Genomic DNA, 23430 nt, shown 5'->3' on the forward strand with positions numbered 1-23430 from the left:
ATTAAATGGTTTTGAATGAGCAGGCTATTCTATATCTTAAATGTCTTAAATGTCTTGTGGTACAAAATAGGCTACCAAATAATACAAGAACACTCGCTCCAATATTCTCGTTTGCTGAAATCCTTCCCCCTATGATGCCGGTTGGGTTGGTAACAGCATACATGCAGTACCTAACTGTTGAGCGACCGGGTGGCAGTCCCACGTTCCATTCTTTCGTATGTTTGTTACCCATACGTTTCCCCCGGGTGGTGCGCTGATTTTTGCACACTCTATAAAAGAGCGTGAAAGCTCGAGGGAACAGTTTAGACTGCCTTCAACAACGTGTTCGAGCGAAAGAGTGGCGCGTGTTTTCCGGTTATGGACTAATAAGGAATATCCTAGCGGAGTGCTTATTTTTGTTGGAGAAAGGATTTTCGCACTATCTCCCAGGTGCGATCTGTGGCATTCGATCGATCGAGTTGGTCAGCCCTCGGACAGCTCGATGATGAATGAACTGGTTAAAAATTTATGCCGTTAAACTGTGATTGTTGGCGGCAGGTGTGCAGTTGAACGGCTTTAGTGCAATAGTTCTTTAAGTTGGATTTGTGCCAGTTAATGCAAGGGATTCATTTTGACACAAACATGAAGAGAGCAATATTTCAAATAACTCTTTGGATGGTGCTGTTGGAGTCAAATTTGGTGTTTAGTAAACCTGCTGGAGGCAAAACGAGGGATAAATCATTGGAAGTACCACGGATTTTGGAAGTGCAGTACGACGACTATCCGGTGAGTGTTGCGTACAATTTCTCAAAGGAGTATAATGTATGTTTCTTCGTACGACTTTACCGTTAAAACACCGAATTTCATGAATGCGACTGACGAATGTAACTACTTGTATGTATGGTATAAGCTATGCAATCGCGTTTCTGATGTGCAATTGTACGTGTTACGTGGGTAGAAATGGATCCGAATGCGACTCGAGCTGCGCACTTGGCGTGCTCATACAACATAGTTATCTGTATGGATATCCACGAAAATGACACTTGGTGAGCGGACCATCATTTTCGGGGACTTCAATGGCATCACTTGGAATCATAGCACAAGCCTTGGCACTACATTTCGTCGTCGATAACCATGTCAGACGAGTAAAAAACCAGGACAGTCGAAAGGGGACCCTGCTTTCCCGTCGATGCAAAGTAAATTTGACGATGCTTCCTGCTCGGACATAGCAGGCAGATTTTTTCCAGGTTTCCGGTAGTGAAAAAAATTCTGATAGTTGAAACCGACCGGGTCGTTATTTCGCAAGAATGAGTTCACCGAATACTACTTCAGATTTCCACACATGCGACTCTTTCTATACAAATCAACTAAAACTGGAAAAATCTTCAATTGAGCGAATCAGACGAAATACCTAGAGATCTTCCGTGAAGAACAGTCATGAAGTCTTCAGCACTAAAAGTACATCATTGAAGTACAGCAGAAACATCAACAGTATCAGTTGCCTTCCATGAGGTATTTGTTGATGTTGAAGTAAATGTGGGTACCTGGAAATCTCTCTCGTGACGTAGGATTGAAACAATTACAAAAATTATTATTGATTAAAAATACCTGAATCTTAGCGATTGTTATATCGTTGTTCGATTTATCAAAAGCGGCGAATTCGTTGTTGGTTGATCATTCCATACTCATTATTATGTGAGATATTGTAGGATGTTTGAAACAAAAGGTGAATCGCTGTCAATCGTCCAGATGTGAAGCCTTGTTCATCATGACCAAGGTATTGCTGTGAGTGAGTCTTGCGAGGTTTCATAATGACCAGCTCGAAAAAAATCGAAACAGCTCTCAATGAAGATATTCGATAGTTGTTGACGTCTCGCTTACTTTCGTTTTATGGGCTGGAAACATGTTCACGGATTTCTAGCAATCCATCTTAAGATGGAAGTATGCCATATGATGCTAGTACGATGGGAATAAGCGGAGTCACGCAACCGTCGATGAGACTTTTTAAATGTTGTGGAGGAAATCCGTCAGGTCCAGGATTGAAAGGTGGTGTCAATTTAGAAGATTGGTCCACGTTCAGAATCGGGTCGATTTGAATACGTTGCGATTAGAATGAATTATTTTTGCCTTGGAAGCGAAAAACCAGGACAAATCAAGCATTCCCCTCGATGTCCCAAGACACCAGGACGTCTGGTTACCCTAGGATTACATGGCTGGAGAAACTGAAATATGCTATCACGACGGACCATCATGGGCCCCGGCTGGAGTCTAGGAGGTTGATATCAGTCAATTATTTTCTCCGGACAAAACCAGCCTAGAGGCTGTGTGGCATCCGGCGGGTTGAAGTATCTCAACCAACAATTGATCCACTGGGTTCCTGTTCCCATGTCGTAAGAGGCGACTGAAAATAGGATTCCTCAAGTCAAGGTGTTTCTCCGTGCCAAGGACTGAATGGCTGGCGGGACAAAAATATGCCAGTCGCGCACGGAGTATCGTGGGTCTTACCCTGTAGCCAGCCCTGGTCGATCCCTAGCAAGCGTGCAGTTTATGCGCCACTTCCCGTAGGAAGACTGCACGCCAAGATTTGTTTGCCCGGATGAGACTCTTCTTAGGGCGAGTCCCTGAAGAAAATTCACCTAAAGAAATTATTCAGGATCGAACCAGACAGGCTTATCAAAAGTTAGTCTCCAAAAGACGGGTAGACGACCCTGTTATCAGCAGCAGTAATCATCAGAAAACCTAATCACCCTCAAATAATTCGTGGTAAGAAACTCCCCATACCTAACTTATCATCACTGGAACTGTAGCCACTCACCACCAGGTGGCACAACACGTTGAAAGCGAAGCTTTCACCACTCATCAAATTCCGCCAAGCGGAAGACAGTGGAACAAAACGAAAACTACAGAACGAAATGACGTAACCATACTAGAACGGGACTAAATCTTGCGGGAGTACTATATGAATCTACAAACAATTACTACATTTAAACTACGACACATTTATTTAACGATTCACGGAAACAATTGCATTTCTATTTATGTTTGTATTTTGCATGTTATACATTTCTAGGCCTATCTATCTGTGTGCGTGTTCTCTCCCTACTTGTGCTCATTGACCATGCTGTGTGCTTTTTCCATCAAAACTCTCCCAAACTTCTAGTGACGTCACCTCACTGATCCAGTGCTCTATTGGCTAGCACTCTGCACCCGGGTGACTAATTAATTAAAGGGTTGTGTGTGGCGTTCATAAAAACGGAACTCAAGATAATGGCCGACACACAACCTCACTTCATGGACGCGTCCCTAAATCTAGCCGTCCGTGGACTACTTCTCGAGCGTTTTGCGCTCTGGTGTCTCAAATCACTGTGGCGTCCTCCCTGGACGCCACCCTTCACACTTAATTAGCAAGAACGATACGACTCACCAGTTGTTTCTGCTACTGTTGGTTGCTGCTGCTGTCGATCGTTCTGCTGCGATGACGGGCGATGCGATGACGGGCGATCACATCGATCGGCCGCGCCGGTTTCTGACCAGCGGTTGTTGGTGTTGGTTGATGCTGATTTATCTGCCGGAAAAGTTGCGATGGTTTTCCCGGCGCTTGAAGGAAACGGTTTATTGATGGACCGTCCTTCCTTCCGGCGGCGTAACGGTGCCGGGTTCAAATTCGTCCTTGCGCGCGTGCTGCTTTCCTTCGTTTTGCCTCTTCTCTCGTTCGTCGGCGAGCTGTGCGGAATAGAAATTAGAATGCCGTCTGCCTACGACAAACGGGGTCGTTAGCACATGCGTTGGGGTCAATGGCACCTAACGTTGAGCACATTTACCTTTTCTAGCAACTTTCTGCACACACTTTCCTATAAACGCACTTTTTACTCCCTTTTAGACTATACTTGAGCTATTAGGGCGGGAGAGCAAAGAATTAGACAAAATTCACAGTAACATTACGTCACATTAATTACTTTGGACAAACTAAAACCGGACAAATCACGCGAGCTTCCAAAACGTTTGGCGGACTGGGACGAAATGGACTAGCAGCGTTAATCCTCAGATTAGGGAAGGTAATTTCGTACGAACTTACAGGAAGCGCGTATTTTCCCGCAAATTTCTTCGGACAAGTTCGGAAATCAACGACCCTACTAGCTGTTTTATTCTGTCAGCTAACCTTTGGCTCTATCTGTCCCTTTCCATCATGCATTCCAAGCGAAGGATCGTCATGGTTTTCGTCTTCAGGAGAATCTCAACAGGCAATTTAATTTCTTCCCCTCGCGGAGAGGAGTATTTGCTAGGGTGTTGCGCAAGAGTCGATCAACGGTAGGTTGTCTAACTCTTGGCGCAAACAAATCAGACTGGTTCTACTAAATTTGAAAAATATTGCTGAATATGACATGACCGCTACAACCCGTCCTGTGTTACGCGAATCCCTGACACAGTGGTCGTTTGTTTCTTCACAAATCGTGCGATTCAAATATTGGTCAGGTCCCTAATACCCATTTCGGGGCGCTATTGGCGATTATAAGCCAACGTGTTTGGTATCTTCTAGTTTCTGTACAAGTGCTATGATGAAATGTGTAGTGCTGTAATCGAGTATGGTTAGAGTAGCACAAATTAATCTTCTGCATAAACGTACAGCAACTATGAATCTATCCCGCCTTGTACAGGAAGAAAAAGCTTCCATAGAACTTGTCCGACTCAAAAGGTTATGTAGAAGAGCTTGGAATCCCAGACGCAGGGATCGGTCGGAGGCATTTAACTTCTACGTCCCAAACCCCCATTTCATTAAAAATGTCAAATTTAAAAATAATGTTTTTTTATATTTCGATTATAGCGGTTTTAACTTTAAGGTCATTCGTTTCTTCGGGTTAGAAAAATCTTATGAAAAATTTCTAACCCTGTGTGCGGGACTCGAACCCAGGTGCGCTGCGTACAAAGGCAAAGGATTTACCAACTACGCTACGCCCACCCCCTATAAAAATAATGGTTCTCAGCCGGGTTCCAACCACATTTCATGCGGTTTTTTGGAAACGATCACAAAATTTGTCCAGTTTTAGAAACCGAGGCCACCTTTCCGGAACTGACCGTAGTTCCGAATATATTGTTGGGAGTACTGGAGTTACTCCCTTTCCGAAAAGCAAACAACTTTCATAGCGGTCTTCAAACCAGTCTTGCGACGCATAAAATATTATGATTTTGTAAAACAAACTCATTGGCCAACATTCTGAGGGTTTTTGGTTGAATTGGCCACAACTCGGTGTGTTCCGGGAACTTGCTTCCTTTGGCAAAGAGGATACTTTTCGACTGATTATAAAACCGACCTTGTTTCGCATTATGTATTTCGAACAGAGCTCGAAAGTAAATTTTCGTTCGAGTTAGCTCGAAGAAGTACTAGATTATCGAGAAGTGTTGGCATTATGGAACCATAACAATCGAACTCGAAAGCGACTCGAGTCGAACGTATTTGCTCGATAGTTTTATTGCTGTCGACTGTATTTCGAGATTATGATTTGTGTTTTTATTTCGGAATACTCAGGGGATACAAAATTACCAAAAGGTGTAAAAAGCTCCCACGTACTTTGAGTTTCTTTATGTTATATTTATTTTCACCATCAAGAACATACTTTTTTGGAAAAAGATAATAAATTATCTTACATCAAGTAATAATAAAAAGTGTTGGAACAAAGTGAAGACACCTTGACTTGCCTAATCGCTATTTAATAGATGTATAGAATCACAATCATTCTTGATTTCAAAGTGGTGATTTAAACAATTTTATATTCTAATTGATTCTGCCTAAGCTCGACCCTCATTAACAGAAGACAAAGATTAAGCCCGTACGATATTAAGCCTGTTCTAATGACCCTGCCACTTCTAGTTTTCCGATCTGTTTACTTCACATCCTTGCTCTCACTTGAGTACTATGGCTCTAAGTTTCATAACTTTCCCTACCCAGTAAACTCTAGCTAATTGAATGTCGTTAAAATGTAAAAAACTAATTGATGCATTTGTTCCCGACTATACCTCAACTGTTTTCAATATCACAATATAGCCTTGAACTCAATGCCATAATGTACGTTTTTTACACCATCAGAATTAGTTGTTATATCGTCATTTGTATTAAATGCATGAAAATGCAGAATATTATCTTATATAGCAAAGAAATTTGAATCGAATTGAATTACTAACAAATTTGAATGCATCAACCGATTGAAATTATGCCATCTGCAATTTCTGGAAAAACTTCATTTTGATTGTGTTCTCCCTATCTAATGTAGTATATACAGGTCTGGCGAAGATGGCACTTTGGTATTCGTAAGATGAATCTTACATGAGTGGTGTGAGTGATCACAGTATAAATCGACTTGTTTTCGTCATAGCGGTCGTTCCGCTCCCATTGAATCGTGTAACCGCTATGACGGCGACCCGTTGTGCTTCTGGATTGTTTACATATTTTTGGTTGCCAACACTAGCAAACCTTGTGTTCTGCCACACCTATATATACCTCATTGCTCCCTATCTCTGTGTGCTATAACAGAATAATTAACTAACAAGTACACTAACAACCCCGTAAACACGAAAACGCATTTTTGTCTGGACTATTTCAACTAAAAATGGCTATTTTAACGAATTTTAAGCTTTTAAATTTTTGCGTCATCAATTGCTGAAAAAAATTGTTACTTTTGGAAGCTATCAGTTTCCTGAAAAAAGCCCAGAAAACCAAAATTCCAGTGCAATGATTATTTTCCAAAAGATTTGAGAGAAACGGTTCCGAAGTTGTGTTGTTTTAAACAATTATTTAGATATTAAATATGGTTTGTTATCTAAGAATAATTGTGAATAACTCATTCTGCAGATAATACATTCCATCATGCGACTGAGGTCCGAATAAGACACACTACCAGCTAGGCATTTTGATGTTTCGGTGCATCAACTTAAACAGCGAGATATATTAAAAATTTGTGGTAAGAAGTTCAAGAATACAGTTATATCAAACTAAAATAATGCCCAAGCATTGAAAAAGGTGGTGAGGGAGAATGACGTGAACAAATTATGAACATTCTTGGGTCAATTTATTTACCACTATCACCATTTATATTCTGTAAATTTGACGCTCATCGAAAAAAAAAACAAAACAAACTGCAATTTTGTTTACACTGAAAAAATTCTTAGGTGGAATTAAAATTATCATACGATATGAACAAAATCATTACACGTTTTTGTAATGGCAAATTTGCATTGTAAATTGTTCATTTCGTCTAATGGCATCTTGATGAACGAAAAGTTGAGTAGTTTTACATATTTAATGTACGGGTTATTTCATGTCAAATTTACAACCACAATTTTAATTCCTACCAAAATTTTTTCTTGCATTCTTAGCACAAAATAATTGTCATCTATTTTTTGTTCTGGCTGAATACGATAGATTTTTTTCAAGTTATGAGTTTTTGAAAGTTATGTATTGGACCATTTTTCAACCACTGATAACTCGGAAACTCTTAGTTGTACGAAAAATTTATTAATAATAAAAAGTGCGTTTTCGAATGAATTCACCACTAAAAATCTGATATAGTTTTTTTGTTATTTATGTTATGAATTCTGTAAATGATAGAAACATATCGAAAAAACAAGCTTGGACTAATAAGTTTTTTATTCAATGAAAATATTTATAATTATATTGAGAACCTTATTACTTTACGAGATATTTTAATTAAAGCTGGCCCGTAACATGGTGTTTAATGTAAAATTGTCCTTTTTAACGATATATTTGTAATTTCTCGCAAAACATTTTGAGATCCACTGCAAAAATTTTACACTATATTTCTAACATGATTTTTATTATTTGAAGAAAAAATAAGCAAAAAATTTGATCCAACTTTTAAAAAAAATCTCAATTTTTCCGGCAAGCTCATGCGAAACTACAACTTTTTATATTTAATATTTTTTCCATGCATCAAATACTTTACGAGCTATCAGCGATTGAAAATTGTTCATTTTTTCCAACTTCAAAAGTTGAAAGCTCATACCTTGAAGTAAATATTATATTCAGCTATAACTGAAGAATGCAAGAAAGAAATTTGGAATGAACTAAAATTTTATTTGTAAATCTGACGTTGATTGGCCCGTACGGTGCATAAAAGTTATCATCGATGTCTAAAACATTTTTCGTCAATGAAACGAAATGATTCGTACTTTTATCAATTGTTTTATATAGTATAAATATTTTTGGAAAGGGTAAATTTATTTTTCGTACATGAAAGGAAAAAAAAATCGTATTTCCGTATTACATCGGATCTTTTTGGATCTATGTTTGACAACATCTATTCTATTTCAAAGAGCTCACGCCTTTTGTGTACTAGAAAAAAATGGTAGATTTGCGAAACTTATCCAAATATATTTCGATAACAAGCAACCAAAAGCAAATTAAAACAATTCCTATATTTTACCAAAGTTGGTTTTATGAAACTTATTCGTAGCAGAATTAAAAATATTTTTTCTCGGTGTATACTCTTATTTGACAGTTTGCGCTTGAACAAGCAGTCGAAATCTAGTACCGCAATCTAACAAGCTCGAACGCTTGGTCGAATGTGATACCACAGATAACAGACGTTTAGGCTAGAACAAAATTTCTTCAAAAACGTGTGTAAACTTTCAAATTAATAAACGTTGGAAATCCGTGTTTCACTATTGCCATCTGCGCAACTGTTTGCTACACGTGTTTGACAGCTGCACCCTAACTGCATTGTATCGATCACTGCGCCATCTGCAAACGTTTGCCAAACGTGTTTCAAACGTCTAATTTATTCGGAATTTCAGTAGCGGGTATTTACACACGATTCAAATCGAGCCTAAACGTCTGTTATCTGTGGTGATACGTAATGCCGCAAATTAGTCGAAACGACTTCAAAACGTTTCGAATTGAGTCCCTCGAATCGAGATGCGGAATGCCACCCCTGTCTTGCGGGATGTCAAACTTTATAATTTTGCGAAACAAGAGCACAGGAGATCATTTTGAGGATTTTTGGTCAAATTGGACACAGCCCGGGATCTTCCGGGAACCTGGTTCCTCCGGTAAAAGGGATGATTTTCGACTGGTTGCAAAACCCATCTTGCAGCATTTCAAACTTCATGATTTTGCAAAACAAGCACACTGAAGGACATTTTGAGAGCATTTGGACGAAATGGCCACACCACACGGAGTATTTCGGGAACCGGGTTCCTCCGGCAAAGTGGACCATTTTCGACTGGTTTCAAAACCCGTCTTGCGGCACTTAGAATTTCATGATTTTTTTAAGCAAGTTCAATGAAGAACATTTTTAGGCTTTTTGGTCTAATTGGCCACACTCCGGAGTATTCCAGGAATCTGGCTCCTGCAACAAATTTTGATCAGTTATAAAATCAGACTTGCAAAACAAGTACACTGGAGGTCAAACTTCAAGATTTTGTGCAACCCGGGAACCGGGATCCTCCGGCAAATTGGACAATTTTGGGCCCTTTTGAAAAACTATCTTGCGGCATGTCAAACTGCAAGAATTTGCGAAACAAGTACGCTAAAAGACATTTTGAGGGTTTTTAGTCTAATTGGCCACACGTCGGGGAATTCCGGAAACCTGGTCCCTCCGGCAAAGAGGATAATTTTCGACTCGTTGCAAAACCTGTCTTGCGGCACGTCAAATTTCATGATTTTGCTAAGCAAGCTCACTGAAGGAGCTTTTTGGGGTTTTTAGGTCTAATAGACCACACCCTGGAGTATTCTGGGACCCTGGCTTCTTCGGCAAAGAGGGTACTTTTCAAATGATTATAAAAGCCGTCTAGCGGGGTGTCAAACTTCATGAGTTTGTGCAACCAGTAAACTAGAGAACTTTTGAGGATTTTTGGACAAATTGGATACACCCCGGGATATTCCGGAAATCTGGTTTCTCCGGCAAAGAGAACCATTTTTGACTAGTTTTAAAACCTGTCATGCGATCAGGCATTGTAATTCTCTCTCACTCACGTGAGCAGAAGCTTATCCGATGTCCAATTTTTCCGAGATAAGATGAGTCACAAAATTCTCCGTCTCCAGAAATGGCGTGAGGAATAATGATCCGGATAAAATTTATTTGATTTTTTCCTTCTCACCGGAGAAGGTGATAATATTTTAATTTCGTGGAAATCAATAAAAGCGTCAAAATATACACTCAATTTCAAAGAAAAGCGCTAATGAAAGTATGATGGACTTGTTTTTTCGTGTTTTGGAGCAGCGACAGCAAGGCAGCGAGCGCAAAAAGGATACCGTGATAAACTCATTCGCTCATTCTCCGGCAGTTTTATTTATCCGGAGAAATAACACGTTGTATTTATCCGGAGAAGTTGTGTGAGTGCCACTAACTTTTCGTGTGAAAATGTGAGTTTTTATTGTCGCAGTAGCAAATTATCCGGACGCATTCACTCATATGAGCGATAAATACAATTTTTTCCTTTTTTATTAACGACTTATAGTGAGTCAATCTTTTTCCTTTTTTTATATTGTAACGACATATAATTAGCAAGGGACTGGAAGGTGAAGTATTTTTCAAATATTAAGAGCCATAGTACTCAAGGGAGAGCAAGGATTTGAAGTAAGAAAGTTTAGAAAAGCGTGGAGTAGGGTCAATGAACAAGCTTAGAGTTTCCCGGTTACTTAGCTTTTTGTCTTCTGCAGCGCAGTAGTCAGGATCTTTTGGCATTAAATGCGAATCACCTGAGTCTGCGGCATGTCCGGACAAGCGTAAAGTCAATTTAATGACCTATGCTGTCGGAGCCGACAAAAAGTTAAGTCACGGAAAACTTCCACCCTAAGCATTGTGCGACGATGAAACTCATTGAATGAGTTAGTTTTTGCCCTCACTAATTGCCGCTGCAGAAGACAAAAAGCTAAGTAACCGGGAAACTCTAAGCTTGTTCATTGACCCTACTCCACGCTTTTCTAAACTTTCTTACTTCAAATCCTTGCTCTCCCTTGAGTACTATGGCTCTTAATATTTGAAAAATACTTCACCTTCCAGTCCCTTGCTAATTATATGTCGTTACAATATAAAAAAAATGATAAATACAATGCCTGCATGCGATATGTTAAACTTCATGATTTAGCAAAACAAGTATACTGCAAAACTTTTAGAGATTTTTTGGTCTAATTGGCCACAACAAGGGATATTCCGACAACCTGGTTCCATCAGAAAAGAGGCACTTTTCAATTCGTTATACAACTCGTCTTGCGGCATGCCCAACTTTGGCGATTTTTGACGATTTTGCGATGGTCTACTTTCATGTTGTTTGACACGCGACACAAAACTGGTTTCATAACGGACCGAGATTACTTATTTTCAGCAAGAACCAAATTCAGGTGAATATTCGGGTTGGGTGCAATTCGAACAAAATACCTTAAAATATAGTAATATATACTTGAACGTTTGGAGGGGGTTTTATAATCGGTCGAAAAGTGTCCTTTTCCTCTAAGGAACCCATTCCAGAATACTCCAAGGTGTGGTTAATTCAAACAAAACCCTCAGAATATCCTCCAGTGCACAATATTTTTACAACATCTGTAATTTTGATATGCCACAAGACAAGGTTTCAAAAGGGTCGAAAAGTGTCTTTTTTGCCGGAGGAACCAGATTCACGGAATACCATGGGAATGTGGCCAAATAGACCAAAAGCCAGCAGAATACCCTTTCGTGTACTTGTTTGACAAAATTATGAACTTTGACATGCCGAAAGGCAGGTTTTAAAACTGGTCGAAAATTGTCCTCTTTGCCGGAGGGACCAGATTTTCGGAATATCCCGGGGGTGTATCCAATTTGACCAAAAACCTTCAAATGTTCAACCCAGTTCACTGGTTGCGCAAAATTATGAAATTTGATACTCCGCGAGACGAGTTTTATAATCGATTGAAAAGTGTCCTCTTTACTGGATAGCCAGGTTCACGGAATACCCCGGGTTGGGGCCAATTCGCCCAAAAACCTCCGGTGACCTCCGGTGTACTTGTTTTGCACAATCATAAAGTTTGACATGTCGCTAGACGGGTTTTATAAGTGATTGTTCTCTTTGCCGAAGGTTCCCGAAATACTCCAGGGTGTGGTCAATCAGACCAAAAATCGCCAAAATGTCCTTCAGTGAACTTGCTTAGCAAAATCATGAAATTAGACGTGCCGCAAGACGGGTTTTGTGACCAGTTGAAAATTGTCCTTTTTGCCGTAATACCCCGGAGTGTGGCCAATTAGACCGAAACCATCAACATGTCATTTAGCGTACTTATTTCGGAAAGAGGGGTAATTCGAGTACTCCCCACGACGTAAGAGTTAAGTTGGCTGGCAAAGCATGCAGAAATCCCCTTCGATCCTCTGAGCGAAGTGGTTGGAAACGCCTCTGCACAAATGTCTCAAGTCTCGACGAGACTAGTAAATTAAATAAGTTAAAATTAGAACTGCTAATGGTAAATACTCGTCTGACGAAGAAGTAGTACTCAACTGTCTTTTTGACACACACACATTTTCCAGGCTGTACGGAGCTATCACTGACGACTGCCCCTGAGTACTTTTCAGGTGCTCATCGTGAAGACAAGAAGAGAAAAGGAAACTGAGTGTCTGCGGATGTCCTCAAGGTGGTGTGCTGTCACCACTTCTATGGAACCTTATCGCCGCTGGCTTGTTGAGGAAATGAGCTTGGGTTTCCGACGTATGGTTTCGCCGATGATTATCATATAATGCTCACCGGTATTTGCATTAACACACTTTTTGATTTGATTCAACAACCCTTAGGTGTTGTTGAGCAATGGTGTCTTCGTTGGACTATCAATTAATCCAAATAAAACATCAATTGTGCTTTTTACGCAACGAAGGATTATAACCGGAGTTCGTCCATTGCAGTTCTTTTACTCTGAAATTATTATCGCAGATCAAGTTAACTACGTTGGGGTAATTCTTGACTCAAAACTTAATTGGACTGCTCACATCGATTTCAGGATCTAGAAAGCTGGCATGGCCTTCGGCCAATATGGACTGACTTTGGGCAAATCTTGAGGACTCAAACCCAAGTAGATTCAGTGGATTTATCCAACAATTGTTAGAACAATACTGGCATACAGGTGCCTTGTTTGGTGGCAGAAGGGAGAAGTCATGATAATCTAATCAAAGTTAAACCATCTTCAGAGGATGGCCTTGATGGCGATGACTGGTGCGTTCTCGAGAACACCTACTGCTTATCTAGAGGCACTCTTGAATATAAAACCGCTACATGGGATTCTGAAACAAGACGCACTTTTTGTGCATACCGTTTTAAGGTTACTGGACTCTGGAATAGTAACACAATAGATCGTGCAACTAACCACACAAAACTGTGGCCCCAAAATGGTTACTTGGGATGAGTATACACTTTCTCCCAGTGACCTTACACTCGCATGTAGCTTTCCTTTTAGAATTGTCAATGTGGGAATTCTTTTTCGCAAGGAATTTGTCTAGCTGGATGGAGCGACAACTTGAAGAATACGTAGCTTGTTATATTGACGGTTCTTTGTTGGAGGGCCGCCCAGTGGCCGGAGACCGGACAAAACCTATGTTTCAAATATTGATATTTTTATTTTTCCTAAATTTCTTATGTATTGAATGATATATTCTCAAAATTTTGTGACAACCGAATGAGATTTAGATTTTTATAGCAATTTAAACATCGCTGTGTCAGACAATTCTAATGAAATTTATTTTCAAAATCACAGTGTCTATCTTAACTTCAAAAACATCTAACTTTTTCAATTTTAATCGGATTTGAGCACAACTAGTTTCATTTTAAAGGGAATTTAAAGAACTTTGCTAATCATTTCAACAAATTTGATTCAAGCTATGTAATATTATTACAAATATATATTAAGTGAGTTGATAGCAAATTCCTTTTTCACAAATGTATTCTATACAATCAGGTGAAACAGTTCGGAAGGGTCACTTATTACACATTCTATGGGAAATCATCTCTACTTTTCGAATTTCAAGGTCTCATTTTGCCCAATTTTGCCCGGAGGAGCTAAAAATTAACATTTTTAAAAATTTGCTGACATGGAGGAGCATGGTGATTAGTGCAAAATAACAGCTGAATAAAACGTAAACAAACACTTTTTGTAGAGATTGAAAGTAGTTTTATCAAAATATAATGCTGCTATATCTAGTTTTAGTTATATCTAATCAGTAAAAAAGAAAAATCATAAAAATGGTATTATGCTAATAAGAAAGGTTCGATGACACTGTATGGGAAAATTTATCTCATATTTTATAACTTTTCACATTAAAAATGAGCTCAGCATCCCAAAATTACCTTAGTATGTAATTTTCAGCCAGATTGGGCCGAGCCGGTGCTGGTGTCTATTGTCATGAAATAAGATTAAACCAATATCATTCGCTTGGTAGATACTGTACCGTATTCCCAGCAGAAATATTAGCGATTCTGTGTGGCGTACAATCAGCACGAGGAATTTGCGGTAAAAGAATCTATTTTTGCTCTGACAGACAGGCTGCCCTGAAAGCACTTAGTTCGACAGATTCGGGATCGAAATTAGTGATCGCTTGTCGAACACAAATCGAAGAACTTAGCATTTCTAATGCTATTTACCTTCTATGGGTACCCTGTCATACCGGTATTACTGAAAATGAATGGGCAGATGTATTAGCTAGAGCTGGCACTGCGACTGACTTCCGTGGTCCAGAACCGGTTCTACCACTTTCGATAAGTTTGTTAAAGCACAAGATTCGCTCTTGGGGGTTGCATCCGACCATGCCAACCATTGGCGTAGCTTGCAAACTTTCGTTCAAACAAAAACTTTTCTGCAGGATGTGAGTCCGAAAATGTCAAAGAATTTGTTGTAATTTTTTAAACACAATTGCAGCATTCTAGTCAGGGCATTGACTGAAAATTACAAACTCAATTATCACATGGCTACTATTCAGCGCGCTGAGTATTTTTGTGTGATCTTTGTGAACCAGATTACAGAGCTTCATATCGTTTGAGAGGTAACTGCCGTGTAGTAATGCAACTGCGTGTCCTGATTTTTGGTTCTCCATACATAGATGAACCTATGTACAGAGAGCTGAAACTCAAGGATATGCTATTGTTTCAAACCGACTGTAGTGAAGAGCTATATTTTAAGCTGTATTTTAATGACAATATCTCTTCAGGGGTGTTGTCATTCAGTTATATCAATATACCCTTGGGGGCGTTGATATACCCGCTCGCTGTTTAAATAAAAATTCTAAATCCCTTCGGGGTTGGAAATTTTATTCCTGCCATTGTAGCACCTGCGGATCGTTCAGCATCTTTTCGGGGGTGCAGAATGCTCTGTTTTAATTGTTCTGTGTCATTATTTTCCTTACCCTTAATCTTATTTCCAATTTTAATGATTTTATTAACAAATTCGTCTGTTTGCCGATTAAATCGAAGTCGACTCTAATATTTTTCCTTCGTTGGTTTTTTCATCGAAAGCACACTTCCTCCCATGACTCATTGCTTTTTCAATTAGCATTGGCGAAATTTCTGAGATTTTTCATCTTCTGATTTGCGCTTTGCCACCATGCAAAGTCCATTCACTTTACTTGGTGTTTTCCCAGGGTGGAAAAGTGAACGTTTTCGTCATCCTTTACTTAGATTGTAGGGGAGTGGGCGTAGCGTATTGGTAAATCGATTGCCTTGTACGCAGCGCACCTGGGTTCGAGTCCCGACGCCGCACATAGGGTTAGAAATTTTTCCTAAGAGATTTTTCTAACTCGAAGAGGCGAATGACCTTAAGGTTAAAACCTCTATAAATGAAATAAAAAAAAACTTAGATTGTAACCTCTGGTAGTGCATTGGTTCGTTCACTTGCTTAGTCGGTGTAGTCCGATATATGGTCGGTGTTAAGTCAGACCGGACTATGTGATATCATGTTGATTTCGAGAAAAACGAATTTAAAATTTTCAATCGTAGCATCCTTCACATTATAATGCAGAATTTGTTGTTGTTGTTTATTTATTTGTGGCTTTAACCTCTGTGGGTCATTCGCCATAATGTAGAATTTATTTTTGCCATTATTCATGCTAATTGGGTCATTAAGCTATATATATAGTTTTCCGTTCCATTCGATAAATTTTAGGTCCAATATACATAATAAAACATTATTTCAAAAAACGATTTTATTTTTTTAAATAAATCTTATGAAAACTTGGCAACCATACATAGGAAAACTGCGATTGTTTACATCTGGCCAATCTAGACAACACCCGAATTGAAAAAAACTGTATACTTTGGATGGTGTTCATGTCAAATAAAAATGACCCTGCGGGAAAACGTGTATTCATTTTTTCTGACAGGGCATCATTTGTCGTGAAATTCGATATGTCAAATGCTTCTGATAGTGTCAAATCCAGACTGTCAACATATTTCTTTATTTTAAATTTAAATTTTATTTTCACGCTTCCTGAGTTGGAAAAAACATTGTTGCAATCACGAAAATCAGCTGTATCGATGTATGTAATAAAAGATTTTTTTTCTCATTTAATGACCCAATTGTAACATATTACAATTCTGGTAGAAGTCAAATGTAACTGAAGAAATTCATTCATTCAGTGCTATCATTATCTCAATTTTTAAGATTTTGCGACTTAGTCCAGTCTGACTTAAAACTGGGTAATATGGGAATCTAGTGATTCGGTTTATCGTTCCGTTTTGTTCGGCGTCTATACGTACTGATCAAGACGACTGCTTGTTTTTGTTGAGATGTTCTTCACAAAAACTCTAATAATTTGGCTGCCAATGTCATCTGGAGAGAAAAAAAGGCTGGCTGACCCACACCAAAAGCGAATAAAGTACATGAGGAAGGAGAATCTGTGCAGACTTACTGCTTACCATCGTTATTTCCTCATCCGTCCCTTGGGTGCAGGGGTTCCGGCGTACGGCCTGGGCATGCACCCACCTCCCGTACGTTGAATCGTTCCACAGCAGCCCTGACAAGCAGAAAATTCCTGATGACTCCTTCGATGTCGTCCCACCGAACGTGTCTCTCGATCACCTTAGTGTGTGTGGCCCACAGAATGCCGCAACCAGTTATCACACAGGATTTTCACTTGAATTTCGGTCAGACGTTTGCACTCATTCGGTTGTTCGAACAATTGGTCCAGATCCTTGAGTGTTGCCTTGTACTCCATCCGGTTGTTTTCACTGTTCGCCACTGCTGCATTGATCGGCCAAATCAGGCCACTTTCTGCGTCTCGCCGGAATACGGAGTGTACACTTGCACTACAAAACGCCAGGACCGGCCCTTGCGATCATGGCAATATTCACGCACAGGAAAACGGAATGAAACACCAATCGCATTTTAACTCCTGATCAAAAAATCTCAAGCACACTTTTACCGCCTTTTGCAGGACCTCGGTGGGCCGTCCGCACTCCACCGGCTCAGAAAGTTTATGAACATGCGGTTTTCTTTTTTGACAGCTCCAGTGCTGCCGTTATTCGGTGGGGTGCGTTCACGCGCGTGCTACCCACTACCGTCTAACACTTCATTATTGCACTTATAATTGCCCTTTTCCCACTTTAAACGTAACATCTAGACTGCAAATATCACAAACGTGTTTAGGCGAAAATCGCCAATAAAATGAATGCTTATGTCAAAAGTGGCCTTTGACAGTAGCTATAACACTAATATTGACGTAGTCCACTTGTATAAGACGATGAAGAATATCCTTCGAACTTTATTAATTTTATAAATCAAATTTATTCGATTTATTTTACTTATTACAAAACGTTCGAACAGAGTTATGCAAAGAAGAGTTATGCAAAGCAGTGCGAGTAATAACTTAAGAATACATATTATCTTCTCTCCCAACAGATGGTAGTCCCTAAGCGAGCTGCAATGCTACTCGATCGCCTAATGGTAGCCCTTCACCACGCACTGGAGAAAGACGGTGGAGAGGATGGTGGGGGACGACCGATCAACAAGGTTTACCGGGATGCAAAGTATGGTGGCCGCCCGGTAACAACTGGGATGGTAAAGCAGCAGTCGCAGCCACCACCACCGTCATTACCCGGTAAAACGGAGCAACTGATGAAGTCCTATTATGACGGTAGGCTTGCATTCCTGCTACAGGATCCGGGTATTGTGTGAACTATCCACTTGAACTAATTTTTGATTAATTCTAGAGGCAGAGGCCGAAGACTCAGAAGTGGACAATGCGATACCCGATGAGCTGGACGAGCTCGAGGGCCGCAAGGAGCTGCTGGACGAAATGGTAAAAAACGATTTATATTGGTGTGATTCTAAGCGGACTGTTCGCACTCGGTAGAATACTGACTTTCGCTTGTTTACGTTTTAGATGGACATCCAAACGAGGGGCACTGAGGACAAAACGAAAAAGGGCCGCTATTGGAAATGCTATTTCAATGCTGTCAGTTGTTTTTGAATAGGTCGTAAATGTTAGATCGAAAGTAGTAAACGGTTAGATGTATGCGACACAACATATGCACAATCAGAACATTAATCTTAAATAGGGGCACTACATATGAAGCAGAAAGCTAATGGACAAGAAAGAACTGAAAATTTAACAAGGACTATAACTCATAACTTGCTGTATAATAAAATTATACACTATCACTAACATTTGATGCATGTAACTGTTTTCTTTACGATCAAAATAGCTGTTTGTAAATACATATTTTCGTTAAATATATTGACCGGAACAGTTGTTCAGTCATTTGATTTTGGTTCTTTCCATGTCACCAACGTACGCCGGAGGCCGAACTAGACCGCAAACAATCATGTTTTTGTTTCTTAGCACACACTGAATAACATTTTTTACAAATTTGGTGAAGGTTGGATGAGAGTTTCATATTAAAAGAAAATTATTGTATTCATCTGAAAAATCATATAAATTTGTTTCAGTGCAGGTTTATAAACCAGTGCGCAGTGGCTAAAAAGTAACCGCCAGAGCCATTAATTTTGTGGTCGGTGGATTCCTATCATGTTTTATATATCAAAAATTGCGAAATTCGATTAGAAATCAAACGCAACTAATCTAGTCTGCTGCACGTATCTGTGGCCATATTCGCGGGAGTTTGAGTAGCCGGATATTACCAGTATTAGGAAAAAAGTGAATTTGTTTAAAAATACCTATATGGGCTTTGGGGGGGGGGGGGGGGAGAGAAGGGGTATATTTTGTCGAATAATTCTAGAATAATGGTTTTTGGAACTAAGTCTGTAAGACGACAATAAAGAGTCTATAGTAACTCTGAAACTGAATGTTTAAGGTCCGATCTCTTCACCCTCGTTCAACGCTTAAGGCAGGTTTAAGGGGTTATATACAATGTTGTGGCGAAAGAGTTAGCTAAGTTCGTAATTTTTTTAAGTGTTTTATGCAAAGCTTATTTGAAAAGCGAAAGACAGTTCGTTCCCAAACAACCAGAAATCGCATAAAGTTGCATGGATTACATCGTACAAAGAGCTATTTAAAATCATTATAGTATAACTGTGAGGGTTATGTTTATATTTTTTCGCATATAATGATATTACATGAACTTATTGCGATTAATATCACAAAATCGCATAACCATGCAGATGAATTCATGTTATGTATGATGAAACTCGTCAGAATTCCTCAAACTGATTAATATACGTGAGTTCCAACAGTTTTCTTTAACACACTGTATTGTATAGGTAATACGTCGTACAAACTGATAGTTTATAACAATAAAAATAATCGCTTGAAGTCGGATTATATGTTGCATCATTGTAGCAATGTGTAAATAAATTCAACCACTCCAAAAGTTTTCACATTTGTAGCATGAAGTGAGACATATAGAATAATGTGTGATTATTTCAATAATAAACGATTTATAAAAGCTCGAAAAAGTGGGACATACAGCCGATTATTGCAGCGATATAGGAAAAAAATGGAAACTTGTGGATAATGTAACAATTGAAAACCCGGAACTTGATGGAAAGCAGAATATAGTGCTTTCCATTGCAATTCAGTACGAAAGTTACTTAAAGTAACTAGTAAAATTTAGCTTATCAGCGGCACCGAAGCAACTTAAAATTGTAATTTATTGACGAGGGACAGTGAGCTTATCGGTTCGTGGTCACCCTGGGAGCAATGAAAAACCTTTCGAAGTTTTTGCCCTGTTTTTATCCCATCCATTGTGGAAATTTGGAATGTTGCTGTTTGCGATAAAATATTGAAGATATGCCGTCTGATTTCAATGGGTGTGATTAGACTAGCGTCTGTAGAATCGGTTAAATGAAAATCTTATTCGATATCCAACTACGTGCGAAGGAAAAAAATCAGCCACTTATATTCTGCCAACAAACATCTCGCTGTCATTGATCAGCGAACTAAGAATTAAACGACGAGTCCGCAGGAGTAACTTCTGACTGTATAAGCAAAATTGCGCCCATTTGCAGCATGAGCATTGAATTAACAGTCATTGTTAATGAACATCGGGTTGTTATTCACAACAGCAGCCACAATACTTATTTATATTCAATATTGCGTGATTATTTACAAGGCAAACGTTTGCAGCTGACAGGACGAATTTTGCTGCTGACATTCGATACTAGTCCACGGAGTTCCACATCACTCAAACCGCAGTGAAATCTATTGTAGGAATCCTCAACTCCTACTAGAATTGGAATCCGCCGAGTAATGCTCGTACTATTATGAGGACCCCTAGAAACCTACGCATATTAGAAATGTCGGTAAATGGACAATATTGGCACCAGAGATTTGAAAACTACTTAAAGCATTGGAACAGCTTGACCGACCTTTGTCAATATCGTCAACTGTTAACATTGACGGTTCACCAGTTCACAAAAGTAGTACTAAAAACTTTTGGTCAATTCTCTTCAAGGTACACAAGTTTCCTATAATTCCCCCTATGGCCATAGGAATATATTATGGAACCAGCAAACCCAAAAGTGCTACTGAATTTCTAAATCCATTTATAGGTGAACTACTACCTATTTTAGAGCATGGGTAATTGATGGTAATCATGTTGCAGTCAGAGTACGTTGTTTTATCTGTGACTCTCCTGCTCGTTCTTTCATCAAAGGTATGATAAACTTTAACGGTAAACACGGTTGTCTAAAATCCACGACAAAAGGTATAAACGGTCATATCGCTAGTACAGTGGTATATCCGCAAATCAGTAGTTTAAGCTTTACGAATTTCGTTTGTTTTCGATGTCGGACAATTCTTGCTTTGGTAAGTCTTTTGCGGCTTGCAGGCTTTTATATTTTCTACCCACTATAACCAGGTTTTTCTTTGTTGCACCCTTCCGTTCTTTGTTTCTCCAGCTTTTCGTTGGAAGAAAGTTTCGGTTACATCAAAAATCCGTCTCGAACTCACGAAACCGGAACAGCAAGAACACGTAGTTGTTGCTTTTCAAAAAATTGTGCAACAATAAACATCTATGAATAGATTTAAATCTTTATTAAATTTTGTATTCTTTGCATAAATCTACATATATTTTGAACTTACCTTTATAGTTTTACGGGATCTTTAAATTTTCTTGAAAATTGAGGCCACAATTTTTCAAGTCTTTTGTTTGGTTTGGCCTCTTTGACATATGAATGCAGAGTTGCCATTGTGCCAGACATATGCGCACAGATATACTTTTATAAGTTCATGAGATAGAAAGGAAAATCCTTTTACTACGTCAGGTGAATAAATAATGTAATTTGTCGTGTCCTATCGATAGAATATATTGATTTCAGCAAATTTTGCGAGAAAATATTGATTATACCCCTTTAAGATACAACATACATGAATGGTTATTGACTATAAATTCAAAGTTTATGTTAACCAGAATATCAAGTACCCAATTTCGCCAGATAATTTAATCTTGATTTAGCAAAATTAAGTCTAAAAAGAGTTGGTAACCATGCTGTGATGTATGTAAGTAATGTAAAAAATTTCAAATTTACTCGCGATATGAGATATAATGAAATTCGAATTAAGCGATATATCGTGACCAAACATATGCATATATAAGCAACATTTTCCTCGTACAAAGTAGCAAATTATATCACGTAATGACATCCGCAAATAAATTGCGGTTATACGAAATAATTTGGTTAAATATATGATGAAAGAAGAATGTCATCGCCAAAAATCGGCATTTCTGATAAGTGGGAAATATTTCAGAGAAGAGAGTGCCCCTTGACAACTAAGAAGTTCAAGGTTCGAGTCTGGATGGAAGACCCAATATGTCGGATATAAGATGAACAAATACAAAAATAATGTGTACACAGGTATAAGTCCAAGGTATTCACAAGAGAACCACGCCATGTATAGCAATATTGGTTTTGGAACTAATTTAGTTTATTTTTTCGTTTTTTGGGCACTGAAAAAAAATCCGGTGTAAATCGTATATAACAACCAAAAAAATCGTAATTATAACTGACACACATCGCATATATTGCTAAAGTAATTCGTTTATAATGTTCCTTTGTATCGCATATATGAGGTTTTAATGTCGCAATGAGTATTTAAATTACTCGACATGTAGTACATAATTCGCATAAACTTATTTTTTACATCTCATATGGTAGAACTTTTTTTCATGATGCATATATATCGCCTCCACTTTTGCACGCATATGGCGCATTTGAAGCACCTTGTGCGATATAATGTTCACGCATGATTGTACTCACAATGCGATCATAGATTGTGATATAAGTGTAAAATGGTTGTCTGGGTGGGTAGTACTATCGAAGATAGAAAAACCAAATTGAATTAAAAAAATATTCAAGGTTGTCGGAGTTATGGCCCATCCCCCGAAGCGTGTTTTTAGGCAGAGGTTTGCTGTGAACGCTCTCCAAGCCGAACCGCTCAACTGATTTCCAAAAACTAAAAAGATTATTGAAGAAAAATGTATTGTGGTGTACTTGAATGGATCGGTTTTCTAATAGAATTTTTTTTTCTTGCAAAAAAACAAGTTGGCCCAAAAAATGAGTTTTTTGGTGTTCCAAATTTTAAACAAAAATTAATTACAAAGAATTGAAAAAAATTTGATAAAAAAGGAACCGTTCAAGTACACGAGAATGTAAATACAAACAATTCAACAAAAAAATTTATGAAGATCGGATGAATAATTTTTGAGATATCATGTTCACCGCAACAGTACTTTTCAAAAAATTTCATTCCGAGATAATTGCGTTTAAAATTTTATGTTAACTTCATTCGTGGGAGAACCAGTTCGCTACAAATGGCTGTAATTTGAAATCTAGTGCTCCGATCTGGATGAAATTTTGCACAGATACTTTTAAAAGCATGTACTTTCAGAATATTCAATAAAAAAATTCCGATTCTTTGATTTTCAACTTTGTATATAACCCCTTAAACGTACTGGTAAACCTAGTTTAAAAGTTAAGCGAGGGTAAAGAAATCAGCCCTAATGCATGCAATTAAACAGGACGTAAATTTAGGGGATATG

The 23430-nt window shown here is 38.6% G+C and overlaps 1 protein-coding gene across 2 annotated transcripts; it reads left to right on the forward strand.

The window, feature by feature from the left end:
- Nucleotides 1-328: 328 nt before the first annotated feature.
- Nucleotides 329-18725, forward strand: LOC131678984 (uncharacterized). Of its 2 annotated transcripts, none has more exons than XM_058959490.1 (4): nucleotides 329-765; nucleotides 17831-18065; nucleotides 18142-18250; nucleotides 18315-18725. In XM_058959490.1, coding segments are annotated over exons 1-4 (516 nt in total). In that variant the 5' UTR covers nucleotides 329-594; the 3' UTR covers nucleotides 18316-18725. The 2 variants fall into 2 exon arrangements, with proteins under 2 accessions (XP_058815473.1, XP_058815472.1); XM_058959489.1 differs by having other exon boundaries at nucleotides 18142-18230; nucleotides 18315-18722.
- The last annotated feature ends 4705 nt before the right edge of the window (nucleotides 18726-23430 follow it).

This window comes from Topomyia yanbarensis, chromosome 2, assembly GCF_030247195.1.
Source record: "Topomyia yanbarensis strain Yona2022 chromosome 2, ASM3024719v1, whole genome shotgun sequence".
NCBI lineage: Eukaryota > Metazoa > Arthropoda > Insecta > Diptera > Culicidae > Topomyia > Topomyia yanbarensis.

Coding starts and splice junctions, on each gene's coding strand:
- LOC131678984 (XM_058959489.1), top strand. CDS start 595: ATGCAAGGGATTCATTTTGACACAAACATGAAGAGAGCAATATTTCAA. Junction 766..17,830: donor TGCAGTACGACGACTATCCG/GTGAGTGTTGCG, acceptor CTCTCCCAACAG/ATGGTAGTCCCTAAGCGAGC. Junction 18,066..18,141: donor GATGAAGTCCTATTATGACG/GTAGGCTTGCAT, acceptor GATTAATTCTAG/AGGCAGAGGCCGAAGACTCA.